This window comes from Ailuropoda melanoleuca, chromosome 2 (genome assembly GCF_002007445.2).
Source record: "Ailuropoda melanoleuca isolate Jingjing chromosome 2, ASM200744v2, whole genome shotgun sequence".
Lineage (NCBI taxonomy): Eukaryota > Metazoa > Chordata > Mammalia > Carnivora > Ursidae > Ailuropoda > Ailuropoda melanoleuca.
This window is the reverse complement of record NC_048219.1, coordinates 138,066,227-138,092,210: the sequence shown is the minus strand read 5'-3', so window position 1 is coordinate 138,092,210 and position 25,984 is coordinate 138,066,227. Positions and strand designations below refer to the sequence as shown.

Below are 25,984 nucleotides of genomic sequence, written 5' to 3'. Positions count from 1 at the left end.
GGTAAAATGGAAACTTTCTAGGCAAGAGCATGGGCATAGGGTCTGAGGGGGTTAGCTGAGAATAGCCTAAAATGAGGCTAATGAGGAGTGCTGGGGCAATGTCATTTATGTGATGCGTTTTAGTCCTTAGCCAAAATGCAATGAGAATACATTGAAGGGTTTCAGAAAATGGTGGTGGGGAGAAGAATGTAATAATCAGATTTGAATTTGGAACAAGTCTGACTGCAGTGAGGAGACATCATTGGAAGTATACAAGGGTAAATACGCTATCATTGAGATAAGAGATGAAAGCTTGAACAGATGCTTGCCCTGGAGATGAATAGTAGTAGACTTGAGATATCTCCTTAGGAGATCAAATTGATAGTAGTTGGTGCTTGTCTGGGGAAGGCTAGGTGGGGTGAGAGAGATAGAAACTCCAGATTTGAATACCTTGTGGATATCTAGATATAGGTACAGAGGACATGGTAGGGTTTTTTAGATCAGATCAGAGGAAAATCTGGGAGGTTCTCCTGGTGCCTCCAAACTAAGTGAGGAAAGATCCCCCTATACGAGAGGTGGTAGAAAGACAACATCTCAATTTATTTTGGCCATAGATTCCTCCTGAGTATTAGCCTCAGCTTTTGGATTATATTAAGCTCTATGAAGGAAGGGACCTTCTGGGCAGGACTTAGCAGAATGCCCAGTGTATGTCCTCCCAAACAGTATAGATAATAATATGGTATTTTCCCAAGAGCACAGAGAATATCAGAAGTGATGGTGAGATGGAGAGAAGCCTAGGCAGTCATACTTCAGACTCCTGGTGCAGTGACCTTCTGATGTCCCACCCTTCCTCTCTCCCTCCCTTTCTTCCAGGTCTTGTGCTTTTGTTGAGAGTATACCTTTATATTCCAAATATTCCACCTTCACATTTAGTTTTAAAAGCTTTAAAGTTTGCTTGGGCAAATATATTTGGTTTTATTTTGAGATGATACCATATTTGGTAGCATTCATTTTAGTAGAACACTTTTGGATTGAATGAAACGGGTTTGCCAATGGTAGTTATTTGGAGAAATGAGCCAAGAACTCAGGTCTAGGTAAAACAAAGGAAATAACACCATTAGGTAGACCCAGCAACACAACTGGAATGGTTGGAAGTTCAGCAAAGCAGGTTCCTGCAGATTTTAAAGATCTTGGCAGCCATGGAGGCTGGGAAGATCAGGGAGCAGCAGGCCAGACATTTTTAAAACAGTGAAACGAAGCCAGGATCTGGGAATTCAAGGTGAGAAGGAAGAGCCCCAGCAAACAACGGTGATGAACTTCAGCTCCAAGGGCAAGCTGTGCAAGGGTTCCCTAACACACAGGTGGTTAATTGCAATGAGAAGAAATCAGAGATCTAAGGTGAACTGTCACTGGGGCTAGGACCAAGATGGAGATGGCTTAATGGGTAGGTAGTGACAATAGTTTAGATAACTTTGCCTGAGAATTCTTATTCTTGCTGTGATTTCCTTCATTTTCATGAAAAAAGGATGAGTGTATTTTTCCCTTAAAATAATGACATATATGTCCAGGTGGGCCGATACCATTGGAAATTTGGTTTTTCAAAGTCATGAATATGTTGTAAATGTGAAAGGAGGAGATTACCTCATAAACAGATGTTTCCAGAAAAGTAAATTAAAATGAATAAAATTACTGATACCTTCAAATGGGTATGGTTTCATGCAGCAGATAATTAAATATTTTCTTCACAATAAATATGTTTGTGTGTGCACACATGCATGCTTGTGTGTGTGTGTGCACATGATGTAATTTTCCTGGCTCTTTCACCCTATATTATTTAGCAACAACTATTGAATTTTGACACTTCAGGTTTTTTCACGTGAATCTTCTACCAACCTATGTGAGTGATACTGGGTGCTGGCATCTGGGGAAGCATATGTGCAGAGAACTTGTTTTTGGAAGAGGTGTGGGTCCAGAGTCAGTCCGATTTAGGACCACAAATATGAACAAGGAGCAGACCTGCTGTCGCTGAAACTGTAGGTCAAAGAGTCTTAATTTAGCTCTATATCTTCACGGGGCTTCAGAGACACCTCAAGGACGGGCTTTCCAAACCATCTTGGGTGTAAGTTGTTTCAGATACTCTGGGTCTTGTTATATTTACAATAGCCATAATAAACATCAATGCCCTACATTTTCCTTCTCTGGAATGACTGGTTACTCTGTTGTCCAGCTTTCCACGGGCAGCTATGTCGGCACCAGTGTTCATGGTGGCTTTGAAGAGGCTGTTCACCCTCCACAGCTCCCTCTAAAACAGGCAGGCTTGTCTTGGAATCTCCCTCCCTCCACTTCCATACTTGTTTCTTCTTTTCAGTCCTCTTGTCCTGCTCTTTCCCTACCCTCCTACTTGCAATCCTACCTAGTGTTTCTCTGCTCCCCTTAGTTTATACCCGTCACGTGACACTTCCTTACCCTTCTTTCTCCTGAGACTCCACAGCTTACAAAACTGAGTTCCAGTCTTTCACAGTCTTCTTCTCGGCAAAATAACACATCCAATCCACTCATGAAAGTATTCTACTTATCTCTGAACATTTTGATACGGGACAAATAATTAACATTCTGGAGTTCAAGGGGTGGGGGCTGGGAGCATGGGGCCGGCAGTGGTAGAGATCATTTTGGGTGGGAAAGGCCTTCAATTTCCCTTATATCATACTAAGCAGGCAAACCCTAAATATTGGGCAGGTGCCATCCCAGCCCTTCTATGAGGTAGGTCATCGCCGCCCTTCTTTTCAAAGAAGGCTTAAAAAGAGACCCTGGGGTATTGCCAGTGTGGGTGGGACCCCCTCATTTATCAAAAGAAGCATGATCTAATTGAGTCGGGATTGGATTAGGTAAGGAATGAGACCAAAAGGAGACGTGTCCTTGAAAGCAGCCAATCTCATAGCCTGGGGGCAGACATTTGCTGTTGGCTGAGTCACACCGCCTTGGGATTAGCCAGCTCTACTTCCTGTTTCAACAATAAAAAGTCTTGCAAAACTGCTGGCATGTAAGACAGAGGTATCCAGAAGGTCTTGGCATCTCTTCCAGCAGCATAATGGGTCTTAGGGAAGACACTTGTGAGCGCATGGTCCATGCACTCCACCACCAGGGAGAGGTCCACGTTCACAAAGGAAGTCGTGCCTTTCAGCTTGTCTAGACCTGTAGAAAGAGACAGAAGTACATTTACTCTTTGGAAGACGGGGAAAGGGAGTGTGTGAGGCCAGGGTGTAAAGGGGAGGATGTGTGGGCATACATTTATTTTGAATTCACTGTTATAAATTGAGACCCCCTGTGGTGGGTTTCTATCTATTCCTCAGAAAAGGATGCAGCAGTGCTTTCGTTAGACCCCTGGCTCTCAAACTTGAGTGGGCAGCAGAATCTCCTCGAGGGCTTGTTGAAACCCAATTGCTGGGTCCCACCACCATCTTCTGACTCCGGAGGTGAGAATTGAGACGCAATCATTTGCATTTCTGTCGTCTCCAGGGGACACTGTTGGTGCTGGTCCAGGCACCAGACTCTGAGAAGCACTACTTTAAGGTCATGAGGGAAAGATACTATAAAGTCTATGAGGCCCCTGAGCCAAGAAGTTAAAGGTTTGACTCCAAATTTAAGGGAATACTATATGTGTAGGAAATGGGGACGTGCTGTGTGCATGTACGCGGGTGTGCGTGTGCACTCACATACCGTGTGCCTCTATGATTGGGTGAATAAAGAGGGAATCATCCCCAAAGTCGTGACTCAGAAAGCTGCACATGTCCCGGAGATCAGGCAGGTGAAATGCTTGAGTAATGAGCTATACTAGCTTTAAAGAAGCACGTATTTTACCAGAAGATTGGTAATGGCTCAGAGCATTCCTTCCGTGCTCTTGGAGCATACCTGAGTTGTGTCTTCTCAAGAGAAAATCTATGATTTTAAATCTCCCTTTCAACTTCAGGCCCCCGTAACTACACGTTATTCAAAGAACCTAACTGAGATGACCTAATAAGTCTTACTGGCTATTTTAAACTTTTACAACTACAGGTTGGGAAATGAAGGGGTGAGCTTAAATTCATGGTCTGCTTTGAAACTGTGAGTCTGGCAGATGTCCAAGTCCTGATTTGGAAAACAAATAAAAACAATGGTGCAAAACTGGGCTCAAAGCCTTTTGGTAATTCTGAGAGGGGACAACTGAGCCAGGGGCCAAATCAAAAATAATTTTAAGGTGGAAGTTGATGACATATTCATAGGCATTTAGAAAGTCTCAGTGTCAATATCAAACAGAGAAATCTCTTTTAAATGAGGGATTTTCTTTCTTTTTTTTTCTTAAGATTTTATTTATTTATTTGAGAGATAGAGACAGAGATAGCAAGAGAGAGTATGAGCAGGGAGGAGAGGGAGAAGCAGACTTCCCACTAAGCTGGGAGTCCAAAGCGGGGCTCAATCCCAGGACCCTGGGATCATGACTTGAGCCAAAGGCAGATGCTTAACCAATTGAGCCACCTGGGTGCCTCAATTTCTGGACCTACTTAGAATCTTCTGAGCTGGTGATGAGTGAGAAACAGAGTATTTAACGGCAGTGGTTCTCAGCATGATAGCACTGGGAGGTTTGTCAAACCAGATGTTCTTGTTGATATGTGTGTGTATCTGCGTGTGTGTGTGTGTACCCACGTGCATGCACAGTGGGGTCAGGTGGCTGGGGGAGTCCGTCATTCTAAAAACCTCCCCAGGTGGATGTGACTTGGCTCTTGGCTCCGCCTCGAAAACTCCCAGTGTTGAACCTTGCCACAGTTGGCTGTCTCACCAAACCCACCGGTGAAGAGGCAGGATCAGAGTTTCGAGGTTAGAGTGACACAAAGTTAGGTGGGGCCTTGTTTGGCTTAAAGCAGGAGCTCAGTAAGTGTGTGAGGAATGCCGACTAAGCTCGAAGCAAGACCAGGAAGCTTGAGTTGGAGGTGGAGCCTGGGTACAGGAAGTTCCACCAGCTCCTTGATGCCTGTTCCCATTATAGTGCAGGGCCCATGAATAAATGGCAAAGTCAGGCTGTCTGGGTTCCAGTCTAGCTCTTCCACTTACTAGCTGGGCTGTACTGGGCAAGTTGCTTCTCTATGCCTCTGTTCCTAGACAATTCAGGTAATATCTACTTCATAGAGCATTTTAAATGAGACAGTCCACGTAAAGCACTTAGAATGGTGACAAGTACCAAATGTTCACTATATGTTAATCATCATACTCTATTATTTCTCCATCCCTGACTCAATCTGACTTATGCTACTTCTCCTTCCGTCTCCGCCCCCCATGCATTCCTGCTCTGGAAAGCTTCCACCCAAATAATTCCTTCCTGGCCTTTAGGCCTTACTCAAAACTGACCTGTCTCATAAAGCCCACTTGACTAGCAATGCCTTCATCCAGTTCTGAATTCCTTGGCAATGACCGTCTAGCACCTGTTCTGGGTTATTGGGTTCTGTCTAAGAATTACAGGATCGATTTTCTTGCATGCTGCATAGTCTCGTTGTTTTATAATCTCACTTGGTTGCTTTTTCTCATGAACTAGACTGTAAGCTGATTAAGGGTCAGAGTCTGAGTCTAGATATTTTGTAAGCTCCATAAATCTTTGAACATGTGAGTGAGTGGTTGGTGTTTACCAAAAAGAGGAGACTTGTGTAGAAGTGAAGACTGTGGGCTCCAGTCTGGGCACAACCAGGAGGAGTTGTGCAGCTCTGGGTAGAACATTCACCTTTCCAAGCCTCTGTTCACCACTCCCATGATTCTTTTGAGGAGTAAATGATAGAATTCATGAAGCTCTTAGTATAGAACTTGGCACTTGGTAAATGCTCAGTAAATGTTTGTAAACAAAGAGATGACACTGGAATTAATAGGGATCTCTATACACATTTAAGATCCCTATTGGTATATTATTATGAAAACCTTATTTTTTCATTTATAGAGTCTCCTTCATGTTGCCTATGACAATGAACCCCAGAGGAACCCTGGGTCCACCCAGAGACTTACTTTTTTCAATGTAACCTTCTCCATACTGTTGTTTGATATCTGGAGACAGATGCTTCCAAATGGCCAGTTTTTTTTCAGTGGCTTTAATTGGATCTGATAATCCTGTTTTGAATAATCCTGGTTCAATACATGAAACATGCACACCAAAAGCTTTCATGTCCCGTCTGTGAAAAGAACACATGGATGATGTTTAATCCAGGTTTGTTTGGGGAATGTTTGCTATTTGGGTGATTGTTTTCTTAGGAATTTTTTCATGGGATCACAGAATTGGGTGGGTTGGAAACGAGTATCTTGCTCTAAACACTCAGTCTGCAGTGAGGAAGTTCAGGGTGGTGAAGGCTGGTTTGGTGGCAGAATGGGAAAGGGATCTGGGCACACCCACTTCTAGGCTAGTGCTTCCCACTAAGCCATACTTTCTCATTAAATTGACAAGCAGTCGGGTTAAGGACAGGTTTCTTCTCAGTATGCAAAATACCTCCTGGGGAAATGGAGTAATGATTGGCCTGGATGGACAAGTCTACCTCCATTTTAAAAATGTGAGGACATTGTGGGACAAATGAAGACAGGCTGAGGGACACAGTGTGACAATCTCTGATGTGGCTCACCAGCTCCCTATGCTGCTCAGTGAGCTCTTTCATTATGTGGTCTCAGAAAACCAAAGATCTCTGATTTCCTGGACAAAAAGGTTTGAGGGGAATCATGATGTGCTCCCTCCCTTTAAAAGCAAAACAAAGAATTGCAAGCCGTCATATGAATAATTATTTCCTAAATTTAATGTATATTTCCACCAAGGATCTAGAAGGAAGTAACTACTCATTTTATACAAGTCTTTACCATACAATTTTTAAAGAACTCTACCAATGAACTTAAAATGTAATTTATCTTAGGTTCTGCTTTCTAGCAATGTGCCTATTATTTAGTTTGCAGTGTACTTTACTAAAAATGCAAATTAGCTTGATTTTGAAAGATTTTGAAAAGTGTGTTGCTTGCATTAAAATTATTAAAAAGTTATTTTCTAACTTAATTTTCTTTACTCACCTATCTTCTGAGCTCCTTTGGGGTTTGGAAAGTATTTGGGAAGATTTGTCTCCCCATCTGCTAGTGAAATAACATATAATCTAGGGACGAATGGCTTTAAGTCAACCACCTAAGTTTGCCTGGTAAGCCAAACCAATATGAAACCAGTATGAGTGCTGGGCAAATACAGCTTTAAAGAGTCCCAGCCTTCTCCCAGTTGGACCATTGTCTCTAAACCCTCCTATTTATAGAAATTCTGGAGCCACCACTGCACTGTGGCCTGCATGCACAGTACCATTTCCAATACCAATTCCACAATTTAGAAACAACAACAACAACAACAACAAAGACATTCCTTATTGGGTAATTTCAGGCATGGTATAGCTGCATCGCACACACACAAGCCCTTCAGTTGAAATCCCTTTTTAAAAGTGGTTGTTAGTCTCCAAGAGGGTGGGAAGAAACCCTGTTGCTTTTTGTCTCTTTCCTACCATCATGTGGCCGCATACCCAGCACACATGTGGGAAGTAGTTGGCCGAATGGGGTAACTTCCGGCTGGATGGCAGTCCCAGGAAACGAGAGAGAACTGGAAAGATCACAGAGAGGAGCTCAGGAAAGTGACCCCATAACAGTGTTTATGCACTGCACACGTGCCTGTGTGGATCTGACTTAGAGAAGCAAAGTTTGGGACAACCATCTTCCGTATCCCAGACTGGCTACTGTGTAGTACATCTGCAGACCAGATCTGAAGAGCACCGCAAAGTCTTTAAAAATCAAGCAAACACTGAAATCTCAAAGTACAGAATGATGGTTAGCAATTGTGACCTGAATGCAACCTCATCAAATGTCTGCTAAAACAAAAATATTGGGTTGCCTGGGTGGCTCAGTCATTTAAGCATCTGCCTTCAGCTCAGGCAGGCACCGTTCCTCCCTCTGCCCCTCCCCCCCACTCATGCACGTTCTTTCTCTCTCTCTCTCAAATACATAAATAAAATATTTTTTAAAAAACACCAAAAAAAATCAACCTTCTCCATAGGGCTTAAAAAAAATCACAATAACTCATATCATTCCAAATATTCAACATCAAAAGAACTGACAAATGTTCAGCATAAAGAGAACTGGAAAATCTCAACTCACATGGGAAAAGACAATGGCAGATGCTAATGCCAAAGGACACAGGTGTTGGAATTATCGAAGTCTTTAACACAGCTATTATAAAAATTCTCCAAATACAAAGGAAAATACTCTTGAAGTGAATGGAAAGTTAGAATGCTTTCCAGAGAAAAGGAAAGACAAAGAAGAACCAAATGGAAATTTTACACTTGAAAAATACAATAACCAAAATAAAATATTGTGCTCAATAGCACAGTGATGATGGAGAAAAGTCAGTGAATTTGAAGGTAGACCATTAGAAATTATTCAATCTGTACAGCAGAAAGAAAAATGAGAAAGCAAACAGAACCTTAGGGATCTGTGGGACAAAACCCAAGGTCTAACATCTGTGTTACAGAGTCTCAGAAGGAGAAGAGAAAGAATGGATTGCAGAAAAAAAAAATGTTTGAAGAAACAGGAGCTGAAAACTCATCAAATTTGGGAAAAGACATAAACCTACAGATTCAGGAAGCCCAGTGAACCCCAAATTTTATAAGTCCAGAGAAATCCATGGCTGTGGGCACTGAGTTGGGGCCTTTGTTTGCTAAATAGGTCCTTTGTTTTGAGCTCTGGGGTTCTCTGATAACACAGAGGAAAAAGATGTGGTCAGTGCTTTCTTGTGTGAGAAAAATCTTCACCTCTGATTAGTAAATTCCAGCTCTGAGTTTTTTTGAAAATGGAAGTATCAGAGGAAAACTGTCTTTCTTGTCCTTGGGGTGAGGGTGGGGATGGGAAGGTTATCATCCATTTAGCTGTAGTGTCTGAAATGCATGGAAATTTGAGTCTGGAACTTGCAACAAGAGGGGGAAAAAAAGCTGCACAGCTGAGTCATTATTTTGTGATAATTACATTTACTTTACCAGATAATTTTCAACTGAGGGTTTAAATAAGATGGTACTGTTGTGTCTGCAACTGACAGTTACACCGATGGAGAGTTCTACCCTGACTTAGGCTCTCTATATGATTCCCTAACTATTTAACAAACTGACCTGTGACTATAAATTCACCACCACTGTCAGCATCATGCATTAATGCAAAAAGTAAAAAAGACCTGGATAGACTTAGGTTCAAATCTCAGTTCTACCACTCACCAGCTGGGTTACTTTGAAGTTATTTAATCTCTTTGTTTCAGTGGTATTGCCTACAAATTGGGAATAATTTAAAGCACTAAATAGAGTGTCTAGTACATAATAAGCATTCAGTAAACATTAGCAGCTATTTTTTCCTAATATGTCAATGTTTGCTTTACCTTAAGCTGTCATTAAAGCCTTCTACTGCGTATTTGGAAGGAGTATAGCCCCCTCCACTAAATGCCAGTCGACCTGCAATGCTGGAGACATTGATAATCCTTCCTCGAGCTTTTTTGACCAAAGGAAGCAAATTTAGAGTCACATTGATGAGTCCAAACAAGTTCACTTCAATAGGTTCTCTGTAGTCCTCCACTGTCAGCCAGTCGGTGGGTGCCAGCACGCCGAGAACACCGGCATTGTTGATCAGACCCCAGAGACCTAGAACAAAGCAGAAAGAAAGGAGGTGTGATAGAAGATGGCACTTACATGGGCATCCTTGATGGAAACACAGCCCCTGCTTTACACGACAGTGCCATTTCCTCCTCCTAACCACATTCCTGCTTTGAAATGTTTTACAGTTTTGGGAAGGAACTACTCTCTGAGGGGGTAGGGGCTAAATTGAAATAGTTGAAGCTCTGTTGCTGGAAGCCAATTTCACAGTAACTCTATTTCTGGTTCTGAATGTAAAATACTGACACTGTCTGAATGAGCCTTTTGCTTTTTTATCTTAGATGCAGAACAAATTGGTCTATTTTTCCCACTTGCTAGATTGCAAAGCCAGAGATTATTTATTTATAAACTGCTTTTTACAAAGAACAATATCAATCTACTTCGCATCTATTTTTGGTAAAAAAAAAAAATCTAGTCACCAATTGTTTTATTTTATGGTGGAAAACATTTAATATTGTTAAAATGGTTTGGAATTCCAGCATTAAAAACTGTCTGGAGCATTACTAAACCATTGCTTCTGAGGTTTGGAGTCTCAACTATATGATGAAGATGTGATAGAGAAAAATCACATACACTTGTTTTTTTATTTTTTGGACTCTAACGTCTTCATATTTCAAACTTCATTCAAGCCAATAAAAGTCCTCTCGTTTGGAATGCTGCAATCTTAGCAGAAGCTGGAGGCAGAGTAAGGTCCAATGGCTTACTACTCTACCACGATGATGCAAGACATCTTTACTCAGATTCTCAGGCTATTTTCTACCTTTCCCATAGAGAATGTGTGAGTTCTGGAATGGTTTTGTAGTGAGAAGTGGGTTCCAAGTATTCACATGGCAATTTGGGGGTTCCTTGCATGATCTCTTGTAGCCCCAACTTCGTTTGCTGTGAATGTGGCTAAACTAGAATTTCATGAGAGAAGAGCAGGAAAAGTCCATACCTCCATCTCAGTTCTAAATTCGCCCACTGGGACTTACGACTGAGGACAACGTGGGCTGTGTCTCTCCTGCAAACAACGAGCTTGCAACTCAAAACTACTGAGGGCTCTATCTTAAGATTTTTCCAATATTCTCCAGTGCCATAGCTGGTATTTAGGAGACATTTTCTTGAAAGGCCATTTAAGATCCAAACACGTTTTATTTAGCTGTAGCTACTTCACAACACCCCCTCCATTCTTCCCACCCCCACATCACTCACCTTTTTCCCCAACTTGATATTTCACCCATTGGGCAGTCCTCTTGACATTCTCCGGGTCAGTGACATCCAGAAGCACGGTGTGAAGCCTTTCTGAGGTTTCTGCCTTTAAAGCTGTTGATCCTGATTCAGTCAGACAGGCAGCAATTACATGAAATCCTTTTTTATCAAAAGTTCTGGCTGCCAAATTTCCAAAACCTGTGTCACACCCAGTTATAAAAATGTACTTATCGGTGATGTCTGTAATCTTTAGTTGTCTTTTATAATTCCATAGAAAACCACAAAGGATTAGGAGGGCTAACAGCCAAAAGAACATTTTTTTTCCTGTATATGATAGGGACTCTCCTTTCTTGAACAATAAAAGAAGTTGGTGACCTGAGTGTTCAAAATTAGAAAGAAAACTCAAATTAGGACCATCAAGGTGCTATAACCCAAATTGATGAATTGCAGATATTTTAATGCATTTGAGTGAATAGTTAAAGAAACCAAAACAAAACTATTATTTGGCTAGGAAGATGGCCACTTAAGTGCTAGACCATTCCTCTAAAGTAATGCAAAACCTAAGCAAAACATAGCCAGAGAAAGTAAACGGGAGAGAGGTGTCTTGGCAAAGCTGACACAAGTCTTTGGGTTGACGTGAGTGAATGTATGAATTCATCCATCTGAAACATAGACTGTCATGGTAAAATCTTGTCTCTTCCTACTTCATGAAATTCAGGAGTCAAATAGGAAAATCTATTAGAAAATGTTCGATTCCAATTGATTGATTAGATTCTTGATTATTTTTATACTGTCAGGCAAAGTAGTTGCCACTATGAAAATATTTCCAAGTTGGTTTCCATTTTCTTGTTTTCAGTGGGTTATTGTCATCCTTCAACCCAACTCTGAGACCATCCCAACTCCGTGCAGAGAGTGTGCGAGTGCACAGTCACCAGGGAGTTCATGGAGAGAGGGCGAGATGAATGGGAAGAGACTGAAGGATGGTGGCCAAAAGCACAGCATCCCAAACAGAATCAAGAAGCCTCAGATTCTGTTCTCTTTGGACACTAGCTTTCTGTGAGAAAAAGAATCACATGACATAGGACAAAGGAAAGCAAATTCTTTCTGGAAAATCGTGAGGCTTTAACAGTAAGAGCAGCAGGATGACCTGGAAAACTAATTAGTCCGGGCTAGAGGTGGCCCAGGGTCTAAAATCAAACAGGTGGAGGGTTTCCTTTCTCCACTCCTCAGAAGGCTACCACTTGCATTTTCCCTCAGCATGTATAACCTTTTTATATTTTCCTAAATAAAAAAAATATATATCATTTCACGTAGGCTGACTATACCAATATAGAAATATCACAGTTGTTTTGGATTAAAAATAAATGTTAAAGAAAGAATACTATATTAATTTTATAGTTCTTAAAAAAAAAAAAAGGTGGGGCTTGATCTCATGACCTTGAGATCAAGACCTGAGCCAGATGCTTAACCAACTGAGCACCCAGGTGCCCCTATTAATTTTATAGTCTTGACCATTTAAATGCATATGCCATCTTAAAAGTTATACTAATTATTATACAATGTTTGGCTGCAAAATAACAGTTGTGAACGAATCAAGCAATTATATTATTGAAAACAAGTGTGATACTAATTTGGAAGTGTAATATCAAAAGTATCACTGGGTGAGACTTCAGACTATTTTGGGATATAAAAATCCCATATATATGGGCGCCTGGGTGGCTCAGTCGTTAAGCGTCTGCCTTTGGCTGAGGTCATGATCCCAGGGTCCTGGGATTGAGCCCCGCGTAGGGCTCCCTGCTCAGCGGGAAGCCTGCTTCCCCCTCTCCCTCTGCTTGTGTTCCCTCTCTCGCTGTGTCTCTCTCTGTCAAATAAATACATTCTTAAAAAAAATAAAAAATAAAATCCCATATATATTACAATGTTTGTCATTTACACAGACAGCCAATACTATCACTTTTATTTTGGGTACAATAAATAATAATAAATAAATAAATAATAAACGAGCAAGCTTTCCCATAGTAGGAAGTGAACAAGAACCGTGGCGGGGGTGGGGGCATTTGCCTGCTTGCTTCAGGTCTGAGCATCAGGAAGGCTCAGACCTCCTTGTTCAGTCATAGGCAAACCAAAAGGAGGAGATCATTAGGTCCCACCCCACATAGGACCAGCCTTGGGTCTGTATTGGCTCTCTCTGCCTTTGGAAGCAAGAGGGGTCACAGAGAACATCACCTGTGGGAAAAACCTTATTTCCTTCCCTTTTGACGCAGAAAGTTTCCTTGCTTTGCCCTATGTTCACACATATCTTGGCCTTTGATCTAGATCCACCCTTAGAATGGAGAGGGGCCTTGAGTGCTTCATAGAGGACAATGGGTAAGCCCTGGAGTTCAAGTTCAGACCTCATAGATGCTTCTGGAATCATAACTATTCACGGACACAGTGAGTACTTGCAAGGTCAAGCAATTTTATAAACTTTGGGCTTTCTTTTTTTTTTAAACAGGTATTTCCTGGTTTTTCATTTGAATCATTAAAAAAATTGTTCATGATTTTTCTGCTTGTAAAAGTAACTTATGCTCATGGTAAAAAAAAATTAGCAAATACAGAAAAAATTAAAGAACAAAGTAATGATTATCACATTTGACTCTTAATATTTTTGGTACATGTTTTCTTCCAGTTTTTCTCCTGTATATGTAAATATTTCTTTCCCTAATAAGGAATACAAACATACACACAGATAGAATTATACATATACATTCACATGCACACATACACACAACTTTGTTTCTACTGCTTTATAAGGAACAGATTATTGCAGATAAAAAATAACTCAGTGTAATATATCTTCTTCATTTCTCAAGGAAATTTTGGCTCTGCTTTCATTTTCCCAGCAAAAGATGTTTTAGCTAAAGAAAGAAGAGGTAAGAGAACTGTCCATCGTAAAAACTAAGTCAGAGGTAAATATTAAAATATGATAGGTTTAAGCAAATTGGTTGATTCTTTTGATATAGCTGTGCCTATTTCTAAAGCAGTCAAGTTTTTAAGACGATCATGGCTTAATAATTAGGCATAGTTTCCCAAATCTTTCCTGTGTAGGAGTTATTGATTTGTGGCAAATTGAGGTCCATGTGGTAGAATTTTCCCTTCTCAAATATATAAATACATAAGAAAGTGTGTAATTTTGAGGTGTGGTGTTGATGTAACTACCTGTTGGCACATTTCATGTTTAGATATTTTAAGGAAATTTCATATTTATAAATTCAATTAATATAGTGTTTTGTTCAAGTCTAGCCTCAGTAAATTCAATAATCGAATAACTAAATGTTGAATTGTTTTCTAAATGGATTCTGTAGCCTTCATTGCAATCCAAAGCTCATGGAGTTATTTGAGGAAGGCAAATGCCCATGGGGTTTAATGTGTCCTAGATCAGAGAGTAGAAACTTTCTACGTCATCATGTTTTGCTGGGGGCAAGCAGAAGGGGAGGAATAGTGAAAGAATGGCTTGCATTTGTGGAGCATTCTACACTGCATTTTTACATACAGATTTCATTAGGTTCTCTCAACAGACTTTTGAGTTAGAGAGGGCACATTATTTGCCTCATTTTATAGAAGAATTAATATGCCAACTAATAAATGTAAAAGAAATGATGGAATTAGAAAATCACCATTTGGCAACTATAATAGTAACAATTATATCAGGCAAGAATAATCAATGGACGCTCACACTAGTAGGCGAAATTCTGTTAAGAACAATAATTACAAAATCTCAAAAAAATCTCCCCATAAGATATGTACTAATTAAAAAGAGGGCAATAATAATTTCACAGTGAAATCTGACAGATACCACCTTAATCAAGCGCTCCTAGTTTTGGGACAGACCAACACCATGTGCCCCCTGCTACGGTGCCCTGGGAAGGACACAGCAGCACTTTCATGTATAAATGGAAGCTAATCTTGCACAAAGACATGTCTCCCAATTCCACACAATCCATGGCCTATATCTTTAAAAATGTCAACGTCATGAAGGAAAGGAAAGACTGAAGCCTGCTCCAGATAAGTGGAGACTAAAGAAATGTGATAACTCAATGCCATGTATGATACTGGACCAGAAAACTGTTTTTTTCTTTTGCCAGAAAGAACATCATTTGCTCAACTAGTGAAATTTGAATAAGATTTATTGATCTGTTAAATACTATTTCGTTCTCAATAAATATTAATTTCCCCATTTTTATAATTTACTATGATTATGTAGAAAGTGTCCTGCTTTTAGGAAACACACACTGAAGTATTTAAAGATTAATTAGCACCGTATCTTCAACTTACTCTCAAAGTTAAGAAAATAGTAAGAATATTTACATAGATAAGTAAACCTATTAAGGAAGCAGTCTAAGTGTCCCTTGATAGATGAATGGATAAGGAAGATGTGGTTGCCAAACCACAAACAGGTGTTTGCTGGGGCAGTGGTTGCGGGGGGCGGGTGGGGGGGTGGTAAATGGGTGAAATAGGTGAAGGGGATTAAGAGATACAAACTTCCAGTTATGAAATAAATATATCCCAGGGATAAAAGGTAGAGCATAGGAAACATAGTCAATAATAATGTAATAACTTGTATGGTGATAGGTGGTGAGCAGTTTATAATGTATATAAATGTCAAGTTACTACGTTGTACATCTGAAACTAATATAATATTGTATACCAACGATACTTCAATTAAAAATAAAACAACAGCCACAAAAAACCCACATACATATGGATATAAAGAGAGAATGACAATGCAAATGTGGTAAACATTAATATTTGGGGATTCTGGGTTGTATTATTCTTTCGACTTTTCTGTAAGTTTGAAATTATTTCAAAATAAAAAAGTAAAAATTTGACGAGTAAAAATAAAGCTTTTTTTTTCCCCTAAGAAAAGGCTTCATTAGCTTCAAAGGGGTTTCATGCATGAAATTAGTAACAACTCCAGCACTTTAGGATCTAGTGACCTTGGACTTCTACTCTTTGGTAAGTTTACCTTCACAATCACTAGAGAAAAGCAAAAACTCAAACCAAAACAGTCAAACACCCTCCTCCCTCCTCATGCTCTCCATTTCCCCCTTACTTCCTCTTTCAATAGCCAAATTCATTTTTCCTTGGTGACAGGCAACAGAGCGGAGCTTTTTGGTTGTTACAGATGGGCTCACATTAAAATTGTGTTATCTTCATTAAGTACCCCTCTGGGCTGAGAGTCATTTCAGATGCTGGTGTCCCAGTCTGCAGCCTAAATCCAGGGGACTACCAACTCTGACCTAGAGTTTTGTATAGCCTGTTCTTACTCCAAATATTATTGCCCAAAAAATACTGGTTCTTCTTCAATTCCTAAGGTTCACATTCCTCTAGGTCATTGGATTGAGTCAATCACGAACTAACACATACTTACCTTTGACCTCTATTTTAGCCAAGACTCCATGTGTTGTCATGTTTCCTAGCAGCAGCCCTTGGTCAGAGTCACTGGGAACATGACCTGTACACAGAAGCTGATTAATGGTCGATTGGTTCATCGACCACCGAGAAGTAAATGAATGACTGTAATGATTATGGCCACCTCCACATGGCTCCTTCGTCCTGATAATTCAGAGACTTGGGGCACTGACCTTGGTTGCTTGGGCTGTTTGCTTATCTGCTTTGCCTTCTGGTTTATCTCACAACAAAGTGCTTAGCAGGGGTACACATCACTTGGCTCAAGGCAAGAGCCCCTCATCTGTAACAGCCTTCTTAGGACCCAGTGGCTGTGAGCCTGTGGGCTCATCAAAGCTGAAGACAGAGTTGGGGAAAGCAGGTCTGCAGCCCCCACACTGCAGTGCATGAGGACTGGTGCAATTCTAAATATGCATCCTCTGAACTGGGCCTGGAGACTGTTCCTGAGCCAAAATAAACACTAGCCACTTTGCTAGTAAAAATAAATGTGGGAAGCAAGGACTGAGGCCACACACACACACACACACACACACACCACACACGACAGCAGGGCAGGGGTTAGGAGCCCAGGTCTCAGAATCAGGCAGGTAGAGGTCCAGTCCCAGCTCCTCGATCATCAGAGGTCTTTGGGCAAATTATTTATATTCTCTTTGCCTCCATTTTTCTAGCTGCAAAATGGAAATCATAATGTCTCTGTTGGAGAGTACGTGGTAAAGACCAGTGCCTGCTATATGCGAAGACCCTTATCATTGTGGTGGGATCTGTCACGTTCACTTGTGAGGGGCCCGCTCTATGTATGGCTCAGACTTCGGCACGGGTTCCTCACTCGAGGTACGTTTTGCTATTTGGGGTGAAATTTTTTGTTTTGGGGTCTGTCCTGTGCATCAAAAGATGTTTAGCAGCACCCCCAGCCTCTACCCCTGGGATGCCAGGAGCACCCCCTCCCCAGTTGTGACAAAAAAATGTCTCCAGACATTGCCAGATGTCCCCTGGGGGGCAGAGCTGCTCCCAGGTGAGAACCACTGGCATAGAGCTTCCTTGTGTTGGGGGTCCAGACCTTCATAGTAGCAGAACCACTTTTCTGGAAACTCAGCCATTAGCTCTTCGGTAGTGCCACATTGATGAGAGTTCATTAATTTATTTTTTATGGCCTTACCAGAAAAGTTTTATTACTTATAAATATAACTCATAGGCTGCTACTGTAAGTATTAGTTCCTGTGATTTTTAAAAAGTGCCTTTTTTGGGATGCTTGGGTGGCTCAGTGGGTTAAGCATCTGCCTTCAGCTCAGGCCCTGATCCCAGAGTCCCAGGACTGAGTGCCGCATCGGGCTCCTTGCTCAGGGTGGAACCTGTTCTCCCTCTGCTGCTCCCCCTGCTTGTGCATGGTCTCTCTCTCTCTGACAAGTAAATAAAATCTTTAAAAATAAACAAATTTTAAAAAGTACCTTTTGTCATCAGGAGGAGAGGAGGCGTTGAACAAAGCCAAATTTTAAAATGACCAAGATAGCACTCACAGCATTTGTGAGGCCTAAATTCTGGCTGAGACTTTTCAGTTAGGGCCACTACAGGCTCCTTTGGGGAAGCCCTTCCGGTGCATTGCCGGCTGATTCTACAGAATTCAGAATATGCCCCTAGAAAAACCATGGTACTTGGGATTCCCAGTTTACCATGTCAGGAAGGCGTAGTAGCAACTGCTATGGCTTCCCGAGTGCTTGCTGTATTCTAGACCCTCTGTTAGGATCTATAAACACTTCTTATTTAAACCTTACAGTGGGCACCTGGGTGGCTCAGTAGGTTAAGCATTTGCCTTCGGCTCAGGTCATGATCCCAGGGTCCTGGGATTGAGCCCCTCATCAGGCTCCCTCTATCCCTTCCCTGCCTCGTTCTCTCAATCTCTCTCTCTCTCTCTCAAATAAGTAAAATAAAAATAAAAAAATAAGGCTTACAGTAAAATTATCTCCATTTTATAGAGAAAGAAACAAATTCAGAAATACAGTCTAATTGTCTCAAGATAGAATTGTAGTGCTGTTCTGAAGACTGATACCCAGGCCACTTGGATTTGGCTATTCATCCTTTCCTCCTCTGCTCCACCGCCACCTGGATTCCCACTCAAGCCTGGGAGTCTGGGCAGTACATACACCTCTCTACAAGCGCCAGTACTTGCATAATCCCTGGCATTAGGTAAATAAATGCTGTCGAAGGAAAGAAGGAAGAGAAGAAGGAAAAAGTTTCAACTCTAAGCCCAGGGTTCTGGTGATAACTGGATTAGTCTTTGAGCCCTCTGAGTCATCAGACAAAAGGATAATAATTGCAATATAATATTCACACTTCCAATTTAGAGAACTTTAAGAATTTTTGAAAAGTGTTCGAGGAATATTTATCTCATTTAATTGTCAAAATATTTCTGCAAGCTAAGTAGGGAGTAGGTATCATACAGAAAGTCATTAGCCAGAGAGCGGCTGGAGCTCAAGTTCTGACCTCTGAACTCCCAAACCACGTAGAAGGAGAAGGAAGAATGGCAAAGAAATCAATGCATTGTCAGTTAATAGGAGGAATGAATATACTTTACCAAAAGTCTTGATCATGCCACACAGATTCAAAAGGAACCAAGAAAGGAGAACTAATTGTGTCTTTCATTTGCCATGCAAAAAATGCTTAAATGTAAGCATGTGTTTGCAGCTATGGGAAGCTATTGCAACTCAATTACTATCCTTTCTTACTTCCGCTTTTTTTAAGACTTTCTGTACCTGGGTGTCTTTCCTAGTAAAAAATAAAAAATAAGATCCTTTGATTTCACTTCTCTTATTCATGTTTCTCTGCCCTTTAAAAATAAGTGACAGTTATCAACAAATAAAAAGAACTGAGAATAACGTCTTCATGTCTCAATGTCATGGTGAGTTCTACTTTCCATCAGAAATATAGAATTCTTTCTAAATAGTTCCTCCTACACGACTTCATTTTATTTCTACATTAATTCCATGAGGGGGCTTTGTTTTAGAAAGCAATAGTAAAACCAGTCGATCACACTAATTGATAAGAATTTGTAGAATTTTTATTTACTTTCAATTTGTGGCAATCATGGTCCAAGTTGAATCAACAACTAAGCAGTTTCTTTAAAAAAACATCAAATAGAGAGCATTTAGAAGTAGCTTTCTCAAATATTTTCCTTTTGAAGTTCTTTGAAGTTCTCTTGCACATCTTTCTTAATATCGATGGCATTCTGGACCTGTATGTCCTTAGTACATTTAAATATTGTTAACCTAGCTAAGTTATACCGAATTCCTTTTTATTTTGAACTTTTCCTTGAAGTAAGAAGTTCTGTTTGTTTTTTTAACCCAAGTGAGCTTTTACAGATTTCTGCCACACCTCTAAGAAAAATAAATAGTTTGACCTAATGACACAAACAAATTCCTATGATGAATAAATTACATTTCTGTGAGAAAGTGTTCAAGTTGGGCACCTAGAAATCTAAGGCCATTTTTTTTTCAATGGAGCCAAGGGACCCTCTATGAAACATGCTTACATGAAGCAACAAATGCTTCTCTGAGGGTCTGAGTAAAATAATAGTAACAATAATAAAAATTACGATGCTGCTGATGGTACAGTTGGGGTGGTCTTCGTCATCATGGGAACAGTAAGTTCTCTCACTCGGTGGAATAGAATCTCCTCCACCAGTTACGTTCCCTTGACTCCTGCTTCCTCCAGGAGGGAGGGAGTGTGTGGTACCGGAGGGTACTTTGTGACGCGGGACCAGTGAGGCGTGGAGAAGCACGTGCTTCTCTGCACACTCATTCATTCAGAAAGTCTCCTGGAAGAGGTACGGCAGCCACTGCTAATGGAGGGCAAACCTATTGGACTTACACTTGGCATTTTTAGTTCTAAGGATAAAAGTTCCCTCTGATTTTCTTTTGCCTTCTCGCAAAATTTTCAAATTATAATTCACCATAATATCCACAATTACTAATTAATGAATTATCCTCCATCCCCCCTAGGTTGATTACTTTGCCAATAGGTTTCCTGGTGGTATTGGCAGGTTAAGAATTATTGTTAAAGCCTCGCTTGCTTTACTTAAGAGATAATATATTGTATATGACTATAGCTTGTTATTACGAGGCTTCAAAGAAAGCATAGACGGGTGCCAGTCTGGCTCAGTTGGAAGAGCACGCGACTCTTAATCCTGGGGTCGTGAATTCAAACTCCACGCTGGGTATAGAGATTACTTAAAAAAAAAAAAAAAAACAAAAACCAAAAACTAAAAACAAAACAAAGAAAACAATATGGAGACAATGTTATGTATAGATGCGAAAGTGTGTTCAAAACTTCAGTCTATTTCTTTTTGTCCGCAGTTATCTTTGAGCAGAAGGAAAGCTCTGAGGTTTTAATCTGTACCTTAAGAAAGTGACATTTGTTCTGAGGGTTTTACAACCAATTCCCCCTTTCCTCATTTGAAATGTATGAGATAATGATTTTTTTTCTTGTATTTAAGCATTGGGATTTGTTCTAAAAATTGGACACATTTTCAAATCTCAAAAACACAATACGAAGACGATACAACATTTAAATTTCATTTAATGCAGCGTCTAGCCAAGGATATTCTTAGAGCATCTAACATATGCCAAAGGATTCTAAGATAAATAAAGCACAATCATTACCTTCGAGCTATGGGCTAGTAGTGTAGGGGACATTTCAGAGCTATTTGTACAACCCAAGTTGATTTTTAATTTAAAAATATGTTTTATTTAAACTTTTCCCCCAACTGCTAAAAATCCACCCACTGAGGGAGTGCACCACACCCCTATTTAAATCATAAAGCCTTTAACAGTGGCTGCCCTGGATTAAGTGGCCCTGAGGCCACTAAACCATGTATTGTATTTGGGAGCCAAAGTGAAAACAGACTTGGACTTGGAGCAGAGCCCAACGTCTTCTTGGTAAAATGCCAACCACAGGATCATAATATGGAAAGTAAATATCTGAAGCAGCTTTATCGCTGTGGTCTTAGTATCCAGGAATCCAGCGCACATGTGAGGAGGTTCCCTGATTCCTTCAGACCTAGAAGGCATCTTTCTCGCTCACTTTAGTGTGCCTGTGTGCATTCGCCTTAAGGGATGTCTGGTAACACTGGCAAAGCAGGTAGGCAAGCAGATCAGACCTACAGTTAGCTGGTAGCACATCTGTGGTTCCAGTAAGAAACTCAGCTAAGACTCCTACTCTCTCCAGAACCCCTCCCCCATCCAGTTTCCAGTTAATTACAAGATCTACAGATGGTGTCAAATAGGCATAGAGAGAATAACTAGATACAAACTTGATTGTAACTCTAAGGTGCCAAAGAACATTCGAAGAGAGACCTGGGGAGAGTTCCAGGCAAGGACCCGGGTGACACTGGGATCATGTCTATGGTAAGATAGACTCAGTGTCTATCACAGCCTTCTAACATTACTATTACTATTATTATTACTATTACTATTTTATAACATGAAAAAGAACTTGATTAATTCTGCAAGAGTGAGGAAAATCAAAGGCAGCTTGAAGACAGACATGAAAAATGGAGGGATAGATGACAGAATTCAGTCACTGGTTACCTTACTGGTGATGAACTGGAGTGGCGAACTGTTGGGGACCGGCTGGGTGGAGGGCGGTTCTGCCCGCTGTGCTGAGGAAGGAAGGATTGAGCCACCTGACCACACCGGTCCTCTGGAGGTGGAGATTCTCTGGGCTTCCGTCTAGCCCTGAGTACACACGTGTGAAGAGTTCCTGGGTTCCCGCCTCAGTCTGAGTCACTCTTGTGTGACACTGGCTGACGATTAAATCTCTCTTTAGTGGATGAAGGAGGCCAAACAGCTGTGGGTCATGTGTTTTTGGAGGAATTGGTAGTACCTTCAGTAAATTGGATTTAACAACTTTCAGGAGGGACTTAAAAAGGATTAATAACATTCCTTTCACTCTGAGTGCAATCTCTTGACAAAATTCAGCAGTTGAAATAAGGTAACATGGAAGCGTTTTGTAAACTGCCCCATGCATTGTTTTAATCAATTAATTTTGAATTATGGTTACTGTTCATAGTCTCTAGGGTTTTTTTTTTCTTCCTGTTAACATGTCTGTGCTGAGTACTGCCTCCCTGCTAAGAGAGTAGGTAGGAGACACCAGTCTTTGAGGATTCTTTTTTCATTTTTTTTCTTAACACTGATGAGCAAGGAGATGAAAGCCATTCGATGCAATGAGGTTCTGTACTTATCAACGAGTCTGAAGGTACGACAAGGAGATCTTAATGAAGTGGTCTCTGGAATGGAGATCACTGAGAATGGGAAAGAATGCCCCTTCCCTGCCCAGAGCTAGTCTGTTTCTGAGCTTATCACAATTGATCTGCCATATCCTGGGACGACAATGGAAAACACTGAGGCTGTAGGTGAGGAGGAGGTAGAGAGAGTGCTAATATGTACCCCCTTTGCCCAGGCTACCACCTCCCCCCTAAGCACACAGCCAGGTACAAACTCCACGGCTTGCTTACTTTCAGTTTCCCTATATATCAATTTATTGTTGTATGTCTCAGATTTCCCAGGCTTCTGTCTTCCTTCTTTGAAAATGCAATTTGTTATGGTTTAGCTGGGATGAGAGAATGAATGACTATATCCATCTAGGTAGAGTTTAGACACTGCTTTCATCCTGTAAATTAAATAGGGATCTTTTTTCTCCAAAAGAACAAAAAACCAAGACTGAAATTTACAGAGGTAAGGATGTAGGGTGCCAAAAACATGCCAAATGTACTTCTTCCCCTTTACATTCTGCACGTCAAAGTAAGGCTTAGATTGACGTAGTACGTTGACTCAGATCCACGTGAAGAAACGTATAAATGATTAATATCATACCCTTCCTGTGAGCAAGCTATTGTTATTGAGAGCTGGAGAGAACTATAGGCACCTGGTGGTCATGGACGAGAGAAGGGAAAGGAGCAAAGAAAAGGCTATAACATTAGATTGTTTCTCCCCTTGTCAGATGGTCCCATATAGAGGTTCAGTTAATGGAATCATTTGTCAGCAGTGCCTTATCCAGGACTACGTTCAAATTCACATCTTAAGAGCTAAATTTCCTTTCATTCTATTCCTTAACAAGGCAACCTATCAAGGGCTACTTGTTCAGAACTCTCCCTACATTAGATTTCTGGTCATTGAAGGTAACGTAAAAAATACAGAACCAAATTACCATTCTATTTTTTCTTAGTTCTTTTTTTAAAACAGAAGATTGCATTGTGAATTTCATTCAACTATAGAAAACAAAACACTAAGCATATGACTGTCCTTTTTCTTTTAAATCTCTGTGTCATGAACAGAAATTTCTGCAACAAAGACATACAAATGGCCAACAGACACATGAAAAAATACTCGGCATCGGGGAAATACAAATCAAAACCACAATGAGATACCACCTCATACCAGTCAGAATGGGTAAAATTAACAAGTCAGGAAATGACAGATGTTGGCGAGGATGTGGAGAAAAGGGAAACTTCCTACACTGTTGGTGGGCATGGAAGCTGGTGCAGCCACTCTGGAAAACATTATGGAACTTCCTCAAAAAGTTAAAAATAGAGCTACCCTATGACCCAGCAATTGCACTACTGGGTATTTACCCCAAAGATACAAATGGAGAGGCACCTGCACCCCAATGTTTTTAGCAACAATGACCACAATAGCCAAACTAGGGAAAGAGCCCAGATGTCCATTGACAGATGAATGGATAAAGAAGATGTGGTGTATACACACACACACACACACACACACAGAGGAATATAATGCAGCCATAAAAAAAGAAATCTTGCCATTTGCAACGCTGCGGATGCAACTAGAGGGTATTATGCTGAGCGAAATAAGTCAATTAGAGAAAGACAATTATCATATGATCTCACTGATACGTAGAATTTGAGAAACAAGGCAAAGGATCATAGAGGAAGAGAGGAAAAAATGAAACAAGATGAAACCAGAGAGGGAGACAAACCATAAGAAACTCTTAATCTCAGGAAACAAACTGAGGGTTGCTGGAGTGGAAGGGTGTGGGAGCGATGGGGTGGCTGGGTGATGGACACTGGTGAGGTCTGTGTTATGGTGAGCACTGTGTATTGTGTAAGACTGATGAATCACAAACCTGTACCCCTGAAACAAATAATACATTATATGTTAATAATAATACTAATAACCTCTGTCTCGCCCATATTTCCCCCAATTCTGCCCAAGGTTGCTTTCTCCACCTTTTCCAGACACCAAAACACAAGGTGACATGCATTGGGCTTCTTGCAACTGCACTGTGCTAGGTTCCAAGCCAGAGATAAGCCTGACTGAGATCAGATGAAGAACAGCACTTACCCGGCACTGCAAGCTGTGATGGATCCGGCTCCTGGAGCATGGCCTGTGTCACTCTTGTAAGGTGGCCGGGGGCAAGGCTGTTTATGGAGAGAGCATGTTGGCCTTCTCCTTCCTGCTGTCGTATAACCCTCTCTCTAAGGTCACTCTCAGTGCAGTGTGTCTCTCTGAATAATGATGAATTGGTATTGTGACTTCGTTTTTTTACAAGTGTACATTGTAATCATACTGCTTCCCTTTGTCAACAGACAGCTTTCTTATTTCCAGTATAAAGATCCCCCTTATGACACAAACAATGACTTTGATAATCGAGCATAATGCTTCCCATAAATGCATAGCAAGGCTTGGTCAAAACTAGGAGCTTTGTTACTCATTCGGCATTTCCCGATTCTCCCAATTGTAAGATGAAGCTGGGCTAATCTTTTGTTCCCCTTTACTGTAAAATCTTTAGCTAAACTAATAGTTAAGGACTGAACTGTGAGAACATTTGGTAGATTCTTTGAAAAAAGATCTTTCTTATTTGCAGAAGGCACAACCTTTTAGCTTATTCAGAGACGAGGTATTGGCTTGAAAGGTGAGGTGAGGAGTACTGTGTCAGGGAGCATTGTCCTGAAAAGGCACATGGAGCCAGAAAGAGGAATGAAGGCTTAGGAAGAAAAATGTGACTCTCACAGAGGAAGGGCGTTGGGTGCTCCTTTTGGTGTGACCATCACATGTAGAACATTAAGAAAACAGAATGATCCGTGACTTAGGAATGATTCTCTTGCCACGTTTCCTGGTTTCTTCCAATCCAGACAACTTCTTTTCCCTAGAATTTTAGCGGAGGTGGATAAAGACTCACATGAGATAAAGGGCAGATGCTAGATACATTCTATTGTGTAATATGCAAGTACCGCCCAGTAGGAAAGAACTTACTGGGCTCCATGACATGGAGTGGAGTTAGAGGTAGCCCTTACCAGTTAGAGATACCTATTGTCAGACCCTGTTTTGGGGTATTCGGAATTGTGTATTCTGTGCCAGGCCTGTGTTAGGCTCATGAGATATAAAGATGAATAGGGCCTTTTCTATCAAAGAACCACTTACATTAGCTCACTGATTGCTGATTAGGGAATCCCATCGAGCTTTTCCTCTCCTTGAATGACCCCTGCTCCTTGCTGGCTCCCAACATGTGATTCTTGCTTGTGACCCTCTCCCCCTGCCCCCTCCTTGAGACTGTTTTAGATTGTGGAGGAAAGGGTGACCTCATCCTCTGCTGGTGGATATGTGAACTGCTACAGCCTTCCTTGAGAGCTATCTGGAAACATTTATTAA

The 25,984-nt window shown here is 40.9% G+C and overlaps 1 protein-coding gene and 1 long non-coding RNA gene across 9 annotated transcripts in view; one reads left to right on the top strand and one right to left on the bottom strand.

The window, feature by feature from the left end:
• LOC117801091 overlaps positions 1–24,705 on the top strand; it is a 33,562-nt gene extending 8,857 nt beyond the window's left edge. For 2 of the 5 annotated variants that reach the window (XR_004623485.1, XR_004623482.1), the window contains 3 exons: positions 13,194–13,310; positions 16,994–17,156; positions 24,548–24,679. This is a non-coding gene — a long non-coding RNA (uncharacterized LOC117801091). Of the gene's footprint in view, positions 1–13,193; positions 13,311–13,729; positions 13,790–16,993; positions 17,157–18,295; positions 19,185–24,547 lie in introns of those variants that run through there. The other 3 variants (XR_004623484.1, XR_004623486.1, XR_004623483.1) reach the window with 3 other exon arrangements.
• On the bottom strand, positions 969–24,836 carry DHRS9 (dehydrogenase/reductase 9). 4 transcript variants are annotated; one of them, XM_034654699.1, is made up of 5 exons: positions 24,677–24,836; positions 10,881–11,252; positions 9,419–9,677; positions 6,001–6,164; positions 969–3,171 (listed from the first exon to the last, which is right to left on the bottom strand). In XM_034654699.1, the coding sequence occupies exons 1-5, from the start codon at positions 24,714–24,716 to the stop codon at positions 2,948–2,950; spliced, it is 1,059 nt and encodes a 352-aa protein (XP_034510590.1). In that variant the 5' UTR covers positions 24,717–24,836; the 3' UTR covers positions 969–2,947. The 4 variants fall into 4 exon arrangements, with proteins under 4 accessions (XP_034510590.1, XP_002916553.1, XP_034510591.1 ...); XM_002916507.4 differs by lacking the exon at positions 24,677–24,836 and adding an exon at positions 21,905–22,034; XM_034654700.1 differs by lacking the exon at positions 24,677–24,836 and adding an exon at positions 18,895–18,906.
• Between the last annotated feature and the right edge of the window lie 1,148 nt (positions 24,837–25,984).